Raw genomic sequence first — 20608 nt, 5'->3', positions numbered from 1 at the left:
ATCGGTCCGGTTTCGTTCAGTTCAAACCGTTTAATTAAACGTCTCAATTTTGAAACCATAATCGAACCCTTTATTAAACGGTTTTATAGTTTCGATTTTATGTTAGTTGCCTTAAAAGTAAGAGGTTGTTCCATATACTTTATATACACATCTTCTACTAGAGTTCCATTAAGAAAAGCAATTTTAACGTCCATCTGATGTAGTTCCTAGTCTAAATACACAATCAAAGCCATGATTATTCTGAAGAAATCAGTCGTTGACACTGGTGAGAAGGGTTCTTAATTTTACTTTATCCCTTCTTTCTAACTGAAATCATTTGCTACAAGTCTAGCTAGCCTTGTATCCCTCAATTTTACCTTTAAAATCACATTTGCTTTTGAAAATCCACCTTGCAACTAATCAGTTTGCTCCCTTTCTACAATTGCAGGTTCCACTTGTTCTTGAATAGAAACAATTACTTGTTCAATATAAGGTTATATCAATGTAGATGATTGCAATAAAGGCATGGGTACAAGAACATGTTCTTCCTCAAAAACAAAAATATGTGGTTGAAAACTCTGAATGTCCATATTCTCCTCAAGGAACACAACTTGGTCGGATTCTACAACTCTAGTTAAATTAGAAGGGAAACATTATTGATCAATTTCTCCCTCCTTTGTTTAAAACTATGTCGTAAACATTTATGCCGTAGCATAGAAGAGTTCTCTTCCAATCCAGTATGCTTAAAAACTAGTAGCCACATTACAATAGGAGGACTAGAAAGAGATTTAGGAGAAGTATTATCTAAATCAACTTTTTAAAATCCATAGCATAATAATGTGGATCCAACTATAAGAGAGTTAGAATTGAGAATAAGTTTTTCATTACCGATATTATAATCGAATTGAGAATAAGTTTTTCATTATCGATATTATAATCATATCCATCATTGTCAAGTTTAGGAGTTGGAATAAGATTCTGCTATATACGACATCATCCAACTCTAAAGTAAAGCCAGAAGCTAAATGTAATCTAATTACTACAATTCATTTTGATTAACAAAACGTTTGTTTTGGTAGAACTAAACAATGTTTTGACAAACAATTGTATAGAAGCAGAAGCCGAAAGGCTTCTGAAAGATCTACAATCTATTAATACTTTTAGATGGACTAACATACAGGTCTGGAATGTATCTCAAGATCTAGAGGCTATGATCAAGTAACCTCTCACATCACGAAATTTGTGGAACTCTTTTTTTTTTTTGAGTTTTTTAATTCATATTCCCAAACAATTACTTTCTGTAATGATGGGGATTCTTCGGTGATTTCTCTGTTTAACAAGAATGCCATCAAAGCAAGCAAGTTTCAAAAGGGAATTTTTGTTAATGGTCTTATAAACAATATTTTATCTTTACTTTAATGTTTAGTTTTATTTTCTTTTATCAAAAATAAAAAAAAACTCTATTCGTCTCTCCATTTTCCATATGGATCACTCTCTCTCCTTCAGTCCATTTTATGTCCCACCTTTCTATGGAAGTTACACTCTCCCTTAAATCTCAATTTTTGAGTTTCAAAGCTCGAGCATGTTTCAATTGTAGAACAGCCTTCCCAAATTTTCCATGTTTGTTACCAAAATTTTCGTCTCTCTGTTTTCGTGACGAGCAACAAAATGAGCCGAGTTCATTTTGTTCTTTTGCATCATCTCCTCTTAATGCCCAATTGTAGAGGTCATCTCTCCTCTAGTCTTCATTCTAACTTTTGAACATTATAGGACTACTTAAGCGGATCAAACTGAGATGGAAGTGACTACATGATTTGTCATTCAAAAAAAAGTACTGGAATTTTCACCTCCATTTAATTTAACTTGTTAACATAATTAGTCATTTCCATGATGTAATCACGAACTCCACTCTCAACGTTATAATCAGAACACGAAAACAACTCCATCTAATTGATCTTCTTAGTCTTATCATGAAATGTGAATTTCTTACTTACAACTCCATGGAATGCATTCTCAGTTGGAGTGACATTTTTTATGGACTTAACCGTAGTGTGTTTCATAAGCATCAAGCGTATAACTGATTTGACTCCTCCCACGTTTTATAGAGAACCTTTGCTTCAGTAGAGCTGTCAATTGTTTGCTTGGGTGGCTCATCAACTCTAGGGGCAAAGTTCAGTTTCATAATAGCGGGAGATACATTAAGAGATTCATACCATTCCTCAAAATTGAAGCCATTCAATATTTTGATGGAAGAAAGTTGGGAAGACAAAGCTAGCAACATAATCAAAAGTATGTACCAAAATTTTAATAAGTATGAACAAATGGCTTACCATATTCCAACTATTTAAATTGAACTAAACTTGATTAAATGTGTTATTAATCATATTTATCCTTGGCTTGTTTTTAGTAGTAATAGGAAAACCACATATTGGAAAAAGGTCTTGCGTCATTGAGGTCACACCTGTGGTGGCAAGTGAAATCAACATGCCATGGATTCTTTCACAAGTAAAGCTACATAGTACCTCGAAATTAAATTCCATCACCTGTGGTAGCAACATAAAATCATCAAAACTGTGAAACCTAAAACATCTCCCTTACGACATCAAGCGATACTAGCCAAGTGAGTCACTAGCCAAGTGAATCACAAGGCTTCCTTGATTAAAATTGCAACCCATAAAAAAAAGCCAATGGTGATTCCACAATATTAACAACTAATCCACATGGGTGGGACGCATAATCACTTAAATTATGAAAACTCATAGACTTGGATTGCTACACAGGCCCAATACCCCATAACCAGGTAAGCCCAAACACTTAAATAAGATCCATCAATTTAAAGGGCCTTGAAACATTGTCAAACAAGTTAACGGGTTCGTAATCATAACATTAGATCATTTTTCATGTCCTCAATAAAATTTAAATGGAAGACCAACAACTGCTTAGCTCAGTTGGTGAGCCGTGGTGCAATTCATGCCCATGCTCACCAAGAGGTTTCGAGTTCGAGTCTCTTGGCTGGTACCTTATCCCCTCCCTGGTTCGATCCCCCACCCCCTTCTATCAAACTATATATGTAAAAAGCTCCCAATTAACCAAAAAAAAATTAATTGGAAGTCACTATTTTTCTTAGGACATTCTTGCATAAGGTGACCTTTATATCTCCACAACAAAAACTGGAAAAGGGCCCACTATTTTTAGGGTTCTCAAGTGATGTGGGTATCTGGTCAATTTGGGCTTTAGGTCCAACGGATTGAACACTCCTCATTTCTTGAGAGAGTCTCACCTTGTGAAGCCTTATCAAACCTCCTAATTGATACTCATTTCAGTTTTTCTAAGGTCTTAGAGATAAACCAATGAGTTTGTCAAGACAAGATACATGGTATACAAAAATTTCATCTTGAATGGTTTGTCTCAAACCACTAATGTATCTAGCCACCAAATGGTCATCGGTTTTTTCCAAAATTAGTCGACTCAAATATTCGAAAATTTCTTCCACATAAATAATAAGGTTTGTGGATAATCATCAAATGGAACTTATCATCTAGGCAAGATATAAGGGATACTCCTTCAACTTTAGAGTCTTGAAACAATGGCAAGACATGAAAGTTGTAATTAACTTCTAAACTTGTATAGGGGAATTTATGTCGCAAAAGTAGTACTAAAGCAATATTGAAGCAAGTTGGAAGGATACAAATCCATTGTATTACGTGTAAGCAATTAACTAATCATGTTTACAAAATACATTTGCTGAAATTTTGAATACATGCACTGCATTTTAAAATTTAATTTGGTAGTCTTTATCCCTTAAAACGTTAGAAGATGAGGTTGTTGCAATGAGAAGATCCTCATCAGATAACTCGTTTAGACCTTATCATTGGGTAATTAGGCTCTAGAGTCCTAAACAACGGCTAATTGGCAGAGTTAGATATGCATAAAAAAAACTATTCAAATTATGGTTGACTAGGTGGCGAAGAAGATAACAACCACTTCAAATTTAAATAAGCAAGCCACTTAAGCCTTTGTACCTGAACTTCTTTTAGACCTTAACTATGTTATTTTTCTTCTACTTATTTTAATTTCAATTTGATAGGGATCTTTCAACAGCTCTTGATCTTGATGCTCTAAAGACTTTCAACTTTCAAGTTGATAGGGTGCCTTATCAAACCAATGACCAAATTTGCTAGACCAACTACATTGGAAAAATAAACCACTCAACTTAAAAATTCTTCTCTATAGGGTGCTCACTTAGAGAAGTTTTTGCCCTTTTTCTTAAAGGGATTGAGTTCCTTGTTCCGTTGCGTAACATATGTTAGTGCCTTCCTATGTCTATCTCTCTCCTCTTAAAATAAGGGCAATTATGTCATTTCATAGAAGGAGAGAGATAGACACAGGGAGGGACCAACATACGCTATGCAGCCTGACAGTGTTTTTTCTCCCTTTCTTCAAATACCAAACTTACTCTTATATATATAGTGAAAGAAACCTCTCCGACAAGATTTTATTTTTTGAAGAACCAAGTTTGTAATAAAAATATGAAACAAAATTAATAAGGAGAAATCCAATTTTTGCTTGTAACAATCCATCGCATTTTTAAATCTTAATATTTTAATTAAAAAAAAATGAACTCTATCCGGGAGCGTGACCCCTGCACCAGCACCCTAGCCAATGAGATAGCGTGGGGGGGCATCGACCATAAGGAAGGACACAGTGGTTTGCATGCTTATGTGTTTGGGTGCAAGGGCGCGCTCCCAAACAGAGTAGACATTCCTTATTTTAATACAAGGCTTATCTAAGATCAATGCAAAATGTTATAATAGCCTTACCTAAATAAATATTAGAAAGAGTTTCCCACGTTGTAGGTATGGAAAGGAATTTGCCCGCCACACTGATAGATCTCTTGAAAAAGCATCATTCATATAGGGCCTAGATATTCAAAATAGGAGAGAGAAAATAAACAATGCACTGGCAGCATGGTAACCTTTTTCCTTAAATATTATTATCAATATGAAAGAAGTTTTCATGCACAACCATATAAAGAGGGGCAGGTTACGATGTGTCACATATGAGGGTTTTGGTCATTTCAATCCCTCTTGTCCAATGGCAAACATTTGTGTTTGACGTGCATGATGCACGACCGTCCACAAAACCTTTTGCCTATCAATATTGTTAAAACTATAATATAATTTAGGGAAAAGGCTGGGTATGCTAGCGCCTAATGCAGGCCCAACCCACATCTTGAAGATCCTATCACAAAACTAGCACAAACAAGGTTGGCTCTTAGTTAAGACCAACTCAAGTCCAAGAACATCGGACCAAAACAAAACCAATCCAAGATTAATAAGAGTCTTTCTAGTGGAGAATCTCTACAATGCTTCTTGATGTACCCTAGTGGATTGATGATGTGAAAAACTTCTTAGCGTATGATGTTGTGGTATCTATTTTCTTGAAGACAACATAAAGATTCTTGAAGATAACATCAAAACTCTTCAAAACAATAACCAAGACACCTTGAAACAAGAATCAAGACATGGTACTTATGTTTGGAACAACAAATAAGAAAGCGGAGAAGAAGCTTTAGAATTTTTCCAAATTAAGATGTAATCTCAACTATTGGAACCTCATTCGAAAATCAATAGCTGAGATATTGTAGGAACTTTTAAGATTTCTTTTGTTTTGCCTATAAAAAGCCTGTCTATCTTGTTTGTGATATATTAGAATTTTGATGGACTAATATTGTTTTCAGCATTTGTTAGAACCATGATGAGTTCTTCTTTTTTAACCTAGAAGAGTTCAACTAAGAAACTTTGAAGAAGTCTCTCTCTTTCCTAGAAAAATAGGATTTTTGTTCTTCACCTACATCCTAGAAGAGTTGTAGGTCACAAATAGAATTGATTTGCATTCTAGAAGAGAAGTAAGTCACTCTACCCTTCACTCCATCCAAATTACCTTTTCTTTCGACCTTGTACTTTCAGTCAATTGTAACACATTTTGAGATATCTTTCACTGAGAATATGAAAAAACTTTCTTGATCAAAGTTGTAGCCTTTATCTTATCTCAAATCTTCAATTTGAAGCACCCCAAACCAAATTGTGAGTTGAGAGTTATTGTCATTTTGCTGACAAGATACGAATCTATCATGTTTAGCCTCTTTGTAATTAAGTTGTGCTTACTCTTCTAATCCGAGTTTCAGAAGCCTAGGTGAGGATTAAATCACTATCTCTCTCTTTCTCCTATTGAGGGTTAAAGAAATCATTTCAAAGGGTGGAAGAGAGAGATAGACACATAAGGTGCTAGTATACCTATCCCTCTCCCTATAATTTATCATTATTTTGATTTTTTTTATTAGTTGGGACATATTATGCATAAAAAAAAAAAGAAAAAAAAAGGGATAATCCCTCGCAGTAAGTGTGCGGACATGCTTACATTCTACATAGAAGTTTAGAGGTGTTTTTTTTTTAATAGAAAAAAAAAATTATATTAAAAAACCAAAAGATTATAAGGATAGAGGAGGACGATAACCCTCACAGTTACACCATTTAAAATCTACACTAGTAAAGTTTTCTGTAGCATCAGCTAGCTCAAGATAGCTGTTAACAAATTCCAAGGTAGACAAAGAAAGTCTGTAGGATTAAATAGATCACAAAAGTTTTTGATGCAAAATCAAAGTTGATTGATCCTGATGTTTGACTTTATAGCACATTTCCATTCTCGAAGGAGTCCAAAGAGTTCAACTTCCTTTACATCTTGTGTTGAAAAGGCTACCTACATCTATTAGCATACCCTAATCATCTATCAAAATGTAAAAAATCCTAGTTAAGTCAGCTCACTTAACTAAATCACTGTATATGGTTTCTATTTAGTCGGTTAATATAATTTTATTTTCTCATAATAAAAAAATGTAAAAAATCCAACTTCTTGTGGGTATTTATATGATGGGTAGAGCTGGGCATGCCACTGAATTTCTTGGAGCTAGCGGCTTCAACCAATGGCAATTTGCTAAGATTGTGAATTGTAAATTGAAACTGTTTATCGAAAATTCGAATTGAACCGTTTAAAAAATCAGAACCAATAAATCTTGTGTTAATCAATTCAGTTTTGATTTTTATGAGTGACATTGTTTACTAAACGATTTGGTTTTGGTTTTAAGAAGTGAAACATTTAAACTGTCGATTTTGAACCGATTAAAATGGTATACTATTGAAATATTGAACCAATTATACATATTAAATCGAGGCAAAAGTTTTCATGCACGATCATGTATGTACACAACCTGCATTAAATGCAGTCAGATTGGTATTTATGTTCATCTAAAATGTCATAAAAACCTTTAGACACCCTATTTGATGGACTTGATGGGAGAATCTCCCGTGTATGAATACCTTCCCCTTAAATCGAATAAAAAACTAATTAATCCTCACATTCTATATACGTTCTCTAATGTTTTGTATTAGATTTACATCATGTACATTACTTTAAATTATTTTAATTTCTTAAATCACAATTTAGCCCTAGATGTCGATGTTCGAGCATTACTGCATCAAAATTTCTTTATTAGACTTAAAAATATGTTTGTTTTCAATTGGGCCCAAAACTGATACTTGAACCAACAACATAAGGAGACCGAAACCAATAAAAATCATTTAACCGAAACCATTTAAAACCCATTTAACTGGTGTTGGTTTCAACTTAGGATATTGAAACCGTTTATTAAACGATTCGGTTATGATTCATACCCTTTATTATTCCAACCAATTAACCGAAACCAAACCGATTAACGATACTTTAAGTTTTGCAAGACAGAAAAATTAATTAAATATAATTTTTGTCAATAAATTAAGGGGGAGCGTTCTCTATGGGGGATCGTGACCCCTACGCACACATAGGGCCAATGAGAGTAGGCAGGGAAACATCATGGGGGTGGGATTTCTACATTTCATAAGGGGCAGTGCAGTCATTTTACCTCCCAATGTGTCTGGGCGTGGGTAATACACTCCACCATAGAGAACTATTCTCCATACATTAAAAAGCCTGAGATCCACAAGGGTCAATAGATTACTAACTCATCCCAGCAAAATAGAGAGTTCAAAAATTGATTATATTGTTGAGTTTATTTTCATATATTATACCCAGCCCATGTGTTTAGGCGCAGCCTGTGCTGCTGCATAGATAACATCAACCGCTCAAGTAAACTTAGACTCTCATAAGTTTCATAATTCAACAGACAAAAGGCCCCAAGTTCCTCAAGCGTCTCAGACGAGGCAAATGTAACACCGAACGCTCTCAATTTACCAAACATCTGGCAGGCAGGCCTCACAGGCATGTGAGACGCGCGAGCGAGGGCGAGGCAGCCAGCACACGCACGCCTACTGGGCTCGCTCATGGGGGCACACTCGCTTGCTTGCTCGTTACTGCCGGCAAGGCATGTTAAAAATTAATGCCATCACCTCCTCACCCTGCTGCCTTTATTCTTAATTTTTAGAAACTTACATCATATTATGATTTCTTAGCACATATTTGCATGTGAAGGTATGGGACAGCACAAGCCCCATCTCCCAAGCCCTCTGCGGAAAAAAATTTCATTCAGGTCGTCACCAAAATATATTGAAACCGGTCAATCTTCAAAACGAATACATGAATTCGAGACACATAATAACAGATTTAATCATGATGATAATACTCTAAGACGCATATAAATATGAAAAAATATAAATTAATAGTCACCAATCGACAATGAAAAGTAGTCAAAATAGTGAATGTCATCCGAAAAATTCCAAATAGAGAGAGTCCAAATTTGCATTCAAATCTGTCTCTCCAAGAAAGCAATAGGGGTGGTCCATCCCATTGAGATATGTTCACCATTGGACCATAGGGTTTGACATGGGAAGTGGGGTTCTTAGTGTAAGACAAGGCTTGTATCATGCTCCCATGGCCCATCTTGTTACTCTAAATTTCAGCAAAGGACCAAAGTGGGACCAGACCAGGTTCCCTTTGAAAGAGACTCGGAGACAACCCCCTCCACTCTAAAAATAAAAAATTCCTTTACTTGTTCACTGGCAATTAAGAAATTCTTATTTTTTGCAGGTGTTCATATGTTCCCTAGCATGTGCGAGTATGTACGACTCTCATGTGAAGCTCACATGGCAACCCATACCATGAAACCAAACGAAGCTGCATTAATTAGTATGTATTAGGATGCATTCTAGGTCGATAATGCATTTTAAGAAATTAACTCAAATATATTCTTAATTTTAAAAAGGGTGAGCATCTTCGTGAGGGAGTGTGACCCCTATGCACTCACGAGGGCCAATGAGGAGTGTATGCGGAAATATCATGGGGGCAGAATTTCCACCTTTCATTGGGGGCGAGGTGGTCATTTCATCCCCCACCCCCACTGTGTTTGGACATGGGCAATAGACTCCCCAATATAGAACGTTTTTCCTTTTAAAATAATCCACCATATGATTCCAGACCCTTTCAAAGTATAGCTCTATAATTTATTTTCTTTATGGGAGAAAGAATGCCACCCAGTCGCGCAGCACACGTGCCCCTACGCCCAATCACAGGGGTGTGCATAATGACTACCTCACCCCTGGAAAGATGGAGATGACTAGGGGTGCAACGGTCATTTCACGTGCCCCTATGTCTGGCATAGGGGCAACGTTTGTTGCACGACCAGGTGGCATTCTCTTTCCATTTCATCAACCACCATTTAAAGTTGAGATCTTCAAGGAATAGGGTGCGTGGGACCCATAAAATGTTGAGATTGAAAAGTTGAGATTACAAATATTATATTAAATAAATAATGTGTACAATTTAAAGATCATGGGTGGAAGACTAAGCTGCTTTTGGTATCATTTCTTGGAATGCAATATATATCCATCTAGAATGCATGTCACTCGTTGAAATTGTTTCTGCAATCTCCATATTATGTTGTTCATGTTTCATTATCTTAAGCTAACTGAGCCATAATTAGTTGAGGGAAAAAGGAGCATGTATGGGACCGTGGTTCCTACACCCAGACACAGGTTTTCATGAAATGAATACCCTACCTCAATGAAAGGCAGTGTTGGAAAAAAATCAATTCAAGAAGGAAATTGTAATCTGCTTTGAACGCGTACTCGCTATTTTAAAGGAGATATTCGCCCCCACACTTTAAGAGACATTGATTGCAAGGGAGATTTTGTTTATAGAAGTGCAGCACCTCTTCTAAACAGACTTATCAAGACCGTAGGATCTTGTACCACATCTGCTAAAGTCGGATACCCCTCCTATCTCCAAAAAAATAAAAATAAAAAAATCTCACCTTTATTGATGGTTCTACGAGCTCTTTCATTGATCCCACGTTAACCCATGTAGGGACCAGTCTATCAGACAGAAAACTCTCCCCCGTTAGTTAATTATCTAAATTCTTATCAATTTCGTAATTATCTCTTCTTGAGACTCTAGATATGGTCATCTAAAGCTTTGTAACAGCTTACACGGCCCCCCTGGAGATTTTTTTTTCCTCCGGTCAGAATTTCAAGATGTTGTTGTCTTAAGGTTTTGTCAAGAAACAAATCCAGTAAACCAAAGTCATGTCTGTGATTTCTTAATTTCTTGTGTCCTCATAGTGGCAACTAAAAAGGATTCCCTTTATTATTTTGGACACCTTAACAATGCCGTGATCAATGGGGTCATGATCTTCCTTTATCCTATCAAAATGTCTTTCGGTAGGGCATATTTCCTTTTCTGCTTTCTACGTTAACAAATCCAGAAACTAAATGGTCATGCCGACATGACATTAGATACCCAGGTCTGATTCTTGGTGAGGGATGAAGTTTTAAGCTTTGAAGCCTAATACGTTATAGATGGCTCTAGAATTTTTTCTTTTGTTGAAAAACTAGGTTTTGATTAGGACATGTCATTTGAGTCAAGTCCAAAAGAAATCTGATCAAGAGTCATGTAGACTAGGTCAAAGTAAAAATGGTAAGACTAGGTAATAAATCGTCTTGAGTCAAATAAAGACTCGGTATTTTTACTTGAGTCATGACAGACTCGAAGAATATAGTCGTTTTTTTTTAAATCTTAAAGGTGATTCACTTAGAAACTGAGTTAAATAAAAAAAGTAAATTCATATTCTAAAACAATAAGAAACCCTCAACTCCTCGACTCCCTTCTTTTGTTCAATGGTATGAACTCAAAATGCAATGATCTGTGATTCCGTGATTTTTTTTCCTGATTTTCCTATATTTTCTGATTTTTTTTATTAATTTATACATATTTATTGCAGTAAACAAATTAAAAATCACGATTCGTCTTGATTAGGTTTGACAAGGCCGAGTCACCAGGTTTTTCTAAAAGACGAGTTGAGTCAGAAAACCTGGTTTTTCAACTATGCTTTGAAAAGGTTTTTCTCCTTTAAGACGTGTTAGATTCTCATTTAAAAGCTCGAACTATTATGTGGAGGGTTCAACTAATATATTAAAACATCCAAAGTCCTATACTTAAATTTAACTGTTGTATAAGATTATTCCCAACATCCTCCTCACGTATAAATGGAATAAGCCCACATCATATACAAATGGAAAGACGCGCAAGGTTTCGATATCATGTTAGGTTCAAACTAAAACTCAAACTTTTAGGCGGGGAGCCTCATTAGCTAATATATATATATAAAGACTCGAATTCTTTGGGAAGACAGGTTTAGTTATTATTATTATTATTATTATTATTATTATTTCCATACTGATTCTGTAACACACCTGAATACCATTTAATGGAATTAACTAAAGACGGGCCCCCACAATAGGTGTGGATCCTACAATTGTTTTTAAACATATCAAAAGTTTCTTACATGTGTTGCAAAGTATAAGAAAAAGGTAAGAACTCTATCAGGTCGCGTAGCACATGTGCCTAGACACAAGAGGCAAAATGATGGCCTTGCCCCCCACCCTTCACACCCATTAAATGTGAAAAACCCATCCTTGTTGATGCCCCACGCATGCTCTCATTGGCCCTGTGCTGATGTAGGGGCCATGTAGCCTAGAAGTGATTCCCAACCCATAAGAAAAATAAGTACCAAGGCCCTAACTGAATTCTATACTAGGGGTACATTTGTTCTCCAAAAGTTTACATACGATTTTTTGATTGCAAAATTTTTATTATAAATTGAAGAGGTTTTCCTCCACCTTTGAAGAAGGAAAACCGTCGATGCCCACACTGAAAGAATACCTCATTCACCATGGGTGGGTGAAGTTAAAAATCATACCATTAGAAATTAGTGATGGGACTAAGATTTTCCAATATTTTTTGTTGGGTAATCCTTTTGGACAATCAAATGGAAGGCATGTAATCTGAAAGAGTGTGTAATGAATTCCAGGGTCTAGAGTTCTAGGGTTTAAAAAGTTTGTAAGCTCATATACAATCAATTTTTCAAAAAATTTAATGCTCGTGCAAAATTATTGTTCACCATCAAAGTGATGCTATTGATACCCCACTTTTAGCTCCCAAAACTAGCATTGCACCTTTTACAAAAATGTTCAAGTGTAAAGCAAATATGTTGACCACATCAAAAGAAAATGGAGTGCCACAACACTCTTCTTATCCTATGTATGTGGGAGTATTTTGATCGAAATATAATTTCGATTCGCCTGGCCGCAAGTTGCCTGGGGTCTAAACGGATTGAAGTGTGGAAATAACTCTTTGCAAGTCAACGAAAATTGTCAGTTGTTGACATTTTCTTTTAATTGTCCCTTGTCTTATTCCCAAAAGTTATTCAAGTTAAGGATATAAATGGGTTTTTAAAAATTATTTGAAAGTAATATATCATTATATCATTATCAAGATGTATCATTGTCATGCATACTTTTTTATTATACATGTAAAATAATATTATTATTCTCATTGGCAAAAAAAGTTTGTATATCATACTAAAAGGGCAAAAAAATAAAATTACAAACTATTTGACACCTTGAGGAGTGTCAATAAGAAAATCCCTGCACATTTGAAGGTTAATAGATAGTCCATCAGCCGTCCAATATATTAAAAAAAAAACAATTGTTAAAGCAATGGGATCATTACAAATTCATCATTTGAAGGACAGAAGATTAAGTTAAATATACAAAAGGAATTCAATTGAAGCCTCAAGGCAATTAAAAGTGCTAGATACAAATTGAACTGGTAACATTTGAATGTATATTGAAGTCTAGGGCTGTGTTTGGTATACATTCTTGGAATGCATTCTAGATCGATTTCGTATTTTCGAACGATAAAAACAACTATTTTTATCACTGAAAATGCAAAACTGACTTAAAATGTATTCCAAGAATGCATACCAAACGCTGCCTAGATATTAAATTTGATGGTGAGAATTGAAAGGCAATATCCATAGAGTAATATGTGAAAAAGCTCAGGTATAAAATTATAGACATGGCTCATGCCCTTGAGTATAGTGTACGTATTAATTAAGGTTTTTATCCCACATGTAACCAAGAAAATGAGCAACCTAAATCATACTCCAATATTAATTGGTTTGAATATAAGAAGTTGAGAACCCAAACCCAAGTGAATTAGGAACCACAATATTTGCTTAATCCTTCTTCGGTCCCCCCTGCCCCCTTAAAATCATACACAAATCCCCACATGAAATCCTGCCGTATGCATATTAACTATGACATTGTGGATAAGATAAATATTCAAGAATTGTATATCCTTCTTCCTCTCTTATTTCTCTCACAACGCGTGAGGGGATTTGATCCCTACATTGCAAAAAGACTAAATTACCATTGAATTGATACGTGTCAAAAAGTGATTGGTTCATTAGAAATTTTAGCAAACTGACTTAAAACACTTAAACCCTTTAATCTATTGTTATAAATATTTGGTCAACAAATTCTAGAGTCACATGTAAGCATCATGGGCCATCTCGAAAACTATCTGCCGCATATCCTGCAATCCCAATTAAGAGATTAAATTAATTATCAGGTCATATAATTAAACACTAAACAGTTTTTAATTTATTTTTTTTCCCATTTTAAACAAATATGGGGATTTTAATTTGCTATATTTTATGTGCGTGGGTTGGTATGAACTAGGAAGTATCAAATATGAAGTATGAACACATGACCTCAAACTAGTAAGTCTTAGTTTTAACCAATAAAACATGTACAATGGACCACCCAAAGAAAGAAAATGAAAAGGAGGACGGTGAAGGTTGACCATATCATTCTAGGGTTTACAAACTCCTATAGGATTTTAGTATTTTCCTAAAATGGAAAATGTTCTTAGGGGGCACGCCACACCACACAGTGGGGTGAAATGACTGCTCTGTCCCCATGGAATTAAGGAGGGAACCCTGAGATGTCATAGTGTGCATTCTCATTGGTTGTCGCGTGCACGTGACCCTTGGCACTCTCTCACAGAGAACGCTCCCCCTTCCCAAAATACCTTCCTGATATCTTCCCACATGCATCTGAAATTCTACAATGAATGGATTCCATGACTCAAAGAAAACTTGGCCCCGAAAGAAAACCCCTCAAACTCGAAACTTGAAAGCAAAGCGGATCGAGTTTTTCTTCAGCCACGATGAATAGGAATCCATTCATTGCAGGCTGAAGGATGGGTTTGTAAGGGTATCGATAGGCTATTTTGGGACTTGTACTCAAACCTTACAGGGGTTTGAGAACCCTAGGATGGATTGGTGTATCTTCATCGCATTGTGAAGAAAAATTTGTGTTTGAGATAAATCTATAGACTAAGTTTCCCTCCACCCATTGAGGACGGTTCACTAACCATCCTAAGGTTCACAAACCCCTCTAGGGTTTACCGTGTCCCACCTTGAGGTGAATGGGATCCCATTCACCATGGATGGAAGGGTCCTAAATCTATGGTCAAGTCGGTGCCTCCCTCTTACTCACATGAGTGTTTCCCTAACCACCTCCCACCCCCCGGTCTGCCATATTTGGCTCCCCTTATTTTCTCCCTTAAAAAAGAAAAGAAAAGCTTTCTCCAAAGCATTATTATATATATTGTTGTTTAATTAGCAACCAAAACCGCGTAATCTTTGTAAAGGAACTAGTAAGCACGAGGAGAATAACCCCAGAAAGTTCTAGTTTTAATCAACTTTTCAGATTTCTTCCATTCTCAATTTTTGTGGGGTGACGTAGTTAGTGACGCCCTTTGAAAGACAACACCAACAAACGTACTCCCTAAAGTCCCACCACCTTTCTTTTCTCTTTGAATCTCTCTCTCTCTGCTCCTTCATACTTTCATACTTACTAATCCATCCATCTCTTCCTCCCTACTTCCCTCAAATTCGAAACTCTGTCTCTCTCTCTCTCTCTCTCAAACTCTGACCAAACTCCACTTCATATCCCTCCCTCCCTTATTCCTCCTTCTCATTATTCTTCCATTCTAAACCCCTTTTTTTAAGTTTTGTAAAAATCATTTTCAACCCTTCAATCCCTACTCATACGGCTTTAAGAACCCCACAGAGTCAACATTGTTCTTTCAAAACCAGTGAATCAAGTCGGTCGTCTGAGAATTAAATAACTAATTAATAACCTTAATTAAAACCCAAACCCAGTCAGTAATCGCCGGCCTACGTCGGCAATAATCTCATCGTATTCCGGCACCATTGTCGCCGCTGCCATCTCAGACATCCTCGCAAGCAACCCTATTCAATTCACTATTATTTTAAGTTTCTTTTTGACTTAAACGGGAACAAAATTATATATTTACTATCTGCACAATTAAAGATGATTTTAATATTAGAAGAAAACTCTCAAATTGTACAAGACCAATACACTTCAACCACTTCGAATCCACATGGACTCATGGATCGAGTGAAATTAACCACAAAAAGAGAAAAGAAAAAAATAATAATGGAAACCAAAAAAGACACGAATCCACACTAAAGTTAACGTTCTGATTCCTTATCATGAGATGATAACCCAAGAACCCACTTGGAAATTGATCTTCTTCTCGAGCTTCTTGGAGATTGTCGATGGCTCCACGAACCAACTTTGTTTTTGCTAGCCATAGTAGATTCCACGAAAGCCTTAACCCTCTGCAACGAGATTCTCAAAGTCTCTTCTGACATGTTAGCGAAACAAATTCTGAACCAACCCGGTTCAGTACAATGACAAGATGAACCGGGTGAAATATTTAAACCAACTTCGTATAAGATTTTTTTCCATAATTCCATCTCTGCTTCAAATGTGTTGGAGCTTAAGAGATTTCTCATGTCAACCCAACAGAATAAACCAGCGTTGCTATTCAAGCAGCTGATGCCGATATCTCGTAAACCCGAAACAAGCATGTCATGTCTTTCCTTGAGCTTCTTCTGGTTCGAACCAATATAATTGCTTGTAAATTTCTTATCAGAAAGCATTACAGAGAGAAGATATTGAGTTTGAGAAGAAACAAGTCCAAAGCTTGACATTTTTGTTGCAGCAGCCACCACTGTATCATCGTTAGAGTAAATCGCACCAACCCGGAATCCGGGTAAACCCAAATCCTTCGAAAGACTATACACAATGTGAATCCGGTTCGATACGTCACTGTCTTCAAGGTTTCTTTCCTTTAACGCCTCTAGAACACTAATGAAATCTGGAGAATCAAAGACAGTACCAGAGTAGATTTCATCACTTATCAAATGGATCTCTTTTGTAGAGACGAAGTTGATTAAACGATCAATATCTTCTCGGCTTATCGTTGTGCCTAAAGGGTTTGAAGGATTGGTGATAAGAACACCTTTAACCTTCAAATTATGTTTTTGGGCTTGTTTGTAAGCTTCCTCTAATGCAGATTGAGTGATTCGGAATCCATTAGAGCTTGAACAATGTATTGGAACGATCTCTACTCCGGTTCTCCATTTGAGATCTCTATCAAACCTGCAAAAAAATCAGATTAAATAAGTATTTTCTTATAAGAACAACAACAACAAAAAAAAAACTAAAAAAAGTGTTCTTTAATTCTTTAAATAACAAAGAATAGTACCCTGGGTAGTATGGTGTGGGAATAAGAAATGCTTCTCCAGGTTCAGCAAGACAGAACATAAGAGATTCGTTAGCTGAAGTTGCACCCGCAGTGAGGATTAACTTCTTAGGATCAAACTGGACTTTGTTTCCTCTTATCTCGGCCATGAATTCTACTAGTGCCTATAAGGTAATATTCAGTACTGTTAGAGTTACACGCGGAAGGCAAAAAGAATAATCCCACATAGGATATGAATAGTCTGATGTTGAGACTTATGGCCTGAAAAACTTACATTCTTAAAGGCGGGTAAGCCATGATAATCTTGGAAAAGAGCGAGTTCTTTGAAAATTGACTCTCCATCTCTTTTGAACCCAGCTGCGTCTGGGTTCCGCGATAGCCATGATTCGAGTAGGTCGAAGGAGAGCTGATTCTCTGCAAGTCCCATCTGAATGATACCATTTGGATTCTGAACCTCATGGTATGGATTCTTCTCGTACTCTTGCCATCCTAAGAAGTATGAAGAGTCTTGGCCGTGTGAATTGCACGTAACCATCTTGGACAGCCACTTCATGGTTTTGTTTTCTCTGGATAACACGAAAGGAAGAAGGAAAGGAGGTAAGAATATAGAGAGAAAGAATGGAGGATGAGAGGTTTTAGTTGAAGAGCATGGGAATATCGAAGCCAACTTATAAGTGAGGGGAGGGATAATAGCGCGTTTGGAATGTGAAGTGAAGAAACCCCAAATTTCCAAATTTATGTTAAGAAAAGCCCTGCCGACCGGTGGATCTTGGAGACAACAGGGCCCACCAAGCAAAAACTAGGACCCACAAAATTGGACATGGGTTTGAACCAGTGGGGCCCGTCACCGCTGCTATTGCTCCCAGGTCTCAAAAACCCTCCAATAACTATGGGCCATTGGGCTTCTCCGTTTTATCATCTCTATTAACTTTAAAACCCAAGTTTATTAATTAATTAACGTCACTTAAAGTAACAAAAATATAAAAGCATTTAATTTCAAGTCAAACCTTCATTTTCGTGGTGACACAAACTCAACATTTTAAAGATGATCTTGGCCGTCCCTTTGATTGACATTTACTCCATCAAGAGTCAAGACCATCTATCTATTACAACCACGTCTTTGACTTTGATCCCTTCATTAGAGGACTCCTAGACATTAGTAGTAAGTAAAAGAATTGTTAACTCTTAAGTAATAATTGATGTAATGAATACGCTTCATGGACTCAAATGGGAGGAGTTTTAGTCTCACATTGCGATAGGGTTCATAATCTTGGAAATGATCTCTTTATTCTAAAACTCGGGTTTTTGGATTGGACATCTTATCAGAGGATGTTGTTGTTCATGCACAGATTAATATGTGGGGACCCATGGCCCAAAGCTAAGGGGAGTTGCAATCCATTACCTAGCTTAGGAGGTGTTTTAGTTCATGACCTTAGAAATGACCTCTCCTCCACTCTGAAGCCCTGACTTTTGAATTGAGAGTCATTAATAATCTTCTAAAATAAAAGTTGGGAGAAAGAATGCCACTTGGTCGTGTCAGACACGCCCCCCGCACCCAAACATAGGGGCATGTGAGATGACAGCCACACTCCTGATCATTTATAGGGTTCCAGGGGGTGCGATGATCATTTTGCACCTTCATCATTAGATTGGATCTAGGAATGGTGTAGTGGAGAGCCATGATTTGCTATTACTCTTACTCCCAAATCTTTTAAAGTCTTTTTAACCATTGAGGCGCCGTCTGTTTTGAGCTCACTGATTTCCCATTCCCCCCACAGCAATAAGCTGGTTATTGAGTAATTTTAGTTGAGTTGACGTTGTGATGTCATTATTACAGTGAACCCAAAATTAAAGGCATTTTCATGGATTCAAGCTTTCCCCTAAACTTCTTTAAGGGTCATCATAGATACCCACTTTTTTGTATACAAAAATAGTAAAAATGGAGTGATTAATTTACCTTAGTTATTAAGGATTATTAATGGAAGACCAAATATATGAAAAGTAAAACGTAAGCTAACTAGGAAGGTGACTAAGCCGGGGACCACTTCTCTGCAATTTGGGTTTTGGAATTTTGGGACTGTCATTTTCTCACAAAGCCTGTCTGTGAGTTAGTGAGAAGCTTAGAATTGTCAAGAGGGCCACAGAGACTCTGATTGTTTTTGTCTTTCCTATCCATTTTGAATTATCCATGAAAGAGTGAAAGCATGAGCTGTTTCAGAACCACTACTCAAAGCTAGCTCAGGTTTTCTAAAGTTTGGAAAAAAAATTAAAAGGCCCACTAACTTGTATCATTTGGAAAGAAGTGTCAAACCCCAAGGCCCTGTTTGGACCCTACCCAGGTTCATATAAGTCATACACGCATGCATGAGGCCCTGCAACATGAACTGAAAACTTATTAGTAGAACCAACCTTAGTCTCAATAGTCCTTGACACAATGAATGACTCCTTTTTAACTTTCCTGAGAATAATGTAAGGGAAGGGAATTGGTGGGAATACTAATTCCTTTCTAAGACTTTTTCTTTCTTTTTTCCCATGACACATAATATGGCCCCAACATTCCTAGTTGTTTCTGTGGAAATTTCCACTATATGGAGAACTTTGGTCTCACTTGCAAAAGAATGAGTTTGTAGTGGACACAAAGGGCAAAGTTATATCCTTATCTCCTTCAAGACTTCCAAGTAGTAACATCGATGAAGATAACTTCTTTTTCTCCTTCTTTGGCTTTTTTTTTTTTTTTGGGGTTATTTGTTAGCTATTGAGAAGAAGTGAAAGGAAGAAGAAGAAGAAAAGAAGAGATGGAATTATTGAGGGGGAGGGGAGTGGGGGGCACGTGGTTTGTAGTAGGAGAAGGGTTATTACTGTCTTGGGAGGCCCTCATAACATGGAACCATATTGTAGACCTAGGGGGCCGGCTCAGACTTATTCCGAGGTGACAACTAACATGACCCGCACATTAGTCCATCCCCCAACAAGGTTCAGAGGAGACATGGACATAGACTGATTGCTTCCCTTCTTCAATAACGTATGTCCCACTCTTAAGTCTTTGGTGCTCTCTTCTCAGTAGTACCCAAAGACCACAAGAGTTCATCTTACTATCACTCTATCCTCTCCCACAAACTCACTCTCTCTCTCTCTCTCTCTCTCTCTTCTCAGAGGAAATTTTACAAGGACTTGGAGGGCGTTGGATGTCAACGAAAAGTATAGATACCAACTTTACCAAAAATAGTGACACAATGACGTAAATGCTGAAAACCAACCTTCTTCTCAGAGAAAACTGAGTGTTTCAAGGACACACACACACATAGATGAAGAATACATACGTAGATGAGATGAGAATGAGATGATAGGGTGATCGATGATGAAGTGGAATTTAAAGTTAGGTCGGAAGTCACAAAATTATATGGTCATTAAAGTCCAACTACACTTCTCAGCATTTGTTTGTCCAGCATGCAGACATTAAGCTTTTGAGGATTTCATGGATCCAATCATTGTCTGTAATTCCTAGAGCTTGGGGAAATGATGTGATTGCTATGAAATCTCACGTTAAAATACCCTCAAGCTAGGTTATCTACAAACTATTAACAACAACAACAACAACAACAACAATAATAATAATAATAATAATAAGGAACGCAACTAATGAGGAACCCTCTGTCTG

The 20608-nt window shown here is 36.7% G+C and overlaps 1 protein-coding gene across 1 annotated transcript; it reads right to left on the bottom strand.

Annotated features, from left to right (window-relative positions):
• Window positions 1-15830: 15830 nt before the first annotated feature.
• Window positions 15831-17517, bottom strand: LOC122662309 (1-aminocyclopropane-1-carboxylate synthase 3-like). The gene is made up of 3 exons (XM_043857903.1): window positions 17225-17517; window positions 16954-17114; window positions 15831-16847 (listed from the first exon to the last, which is right to left on the bottom strand). The coding sequence occupies exons 1-3, from the start codon at window positions 17501-17503 to the stop codon at window positions 15872-15874; spliced, it is 1416 nt and encodes a 471-aa protein (XP_043713838.1). The 5' UTR covers window positions 17504-17517; the 3' UTR covers window positions 15831-15871.
• Between the last annotated feature and the right edge of the window lie 3091 nt (window positions 17518-20608).

The sequence above is a fragment of the Telopea speciosissima genome, chromosome 5, assembly GCF_018873765.1.
Source record: "Telopea speciosissima isolate NSW1024214 ecotype Mountain lineage chromosome 5, Tspe_v1, whole genome shotgun sequence".
Classification (NCBI taxonomy): domain Eukaryota; kingdom Viridiplantae; phylum Streptophyta; class Magnoliopsida; order Proteales; family Proteaceae; genus Telopea; species Telopea speciosissima.
This window is presented reverse-complemented; position numbering and strand designations above follow the sequence as displayed.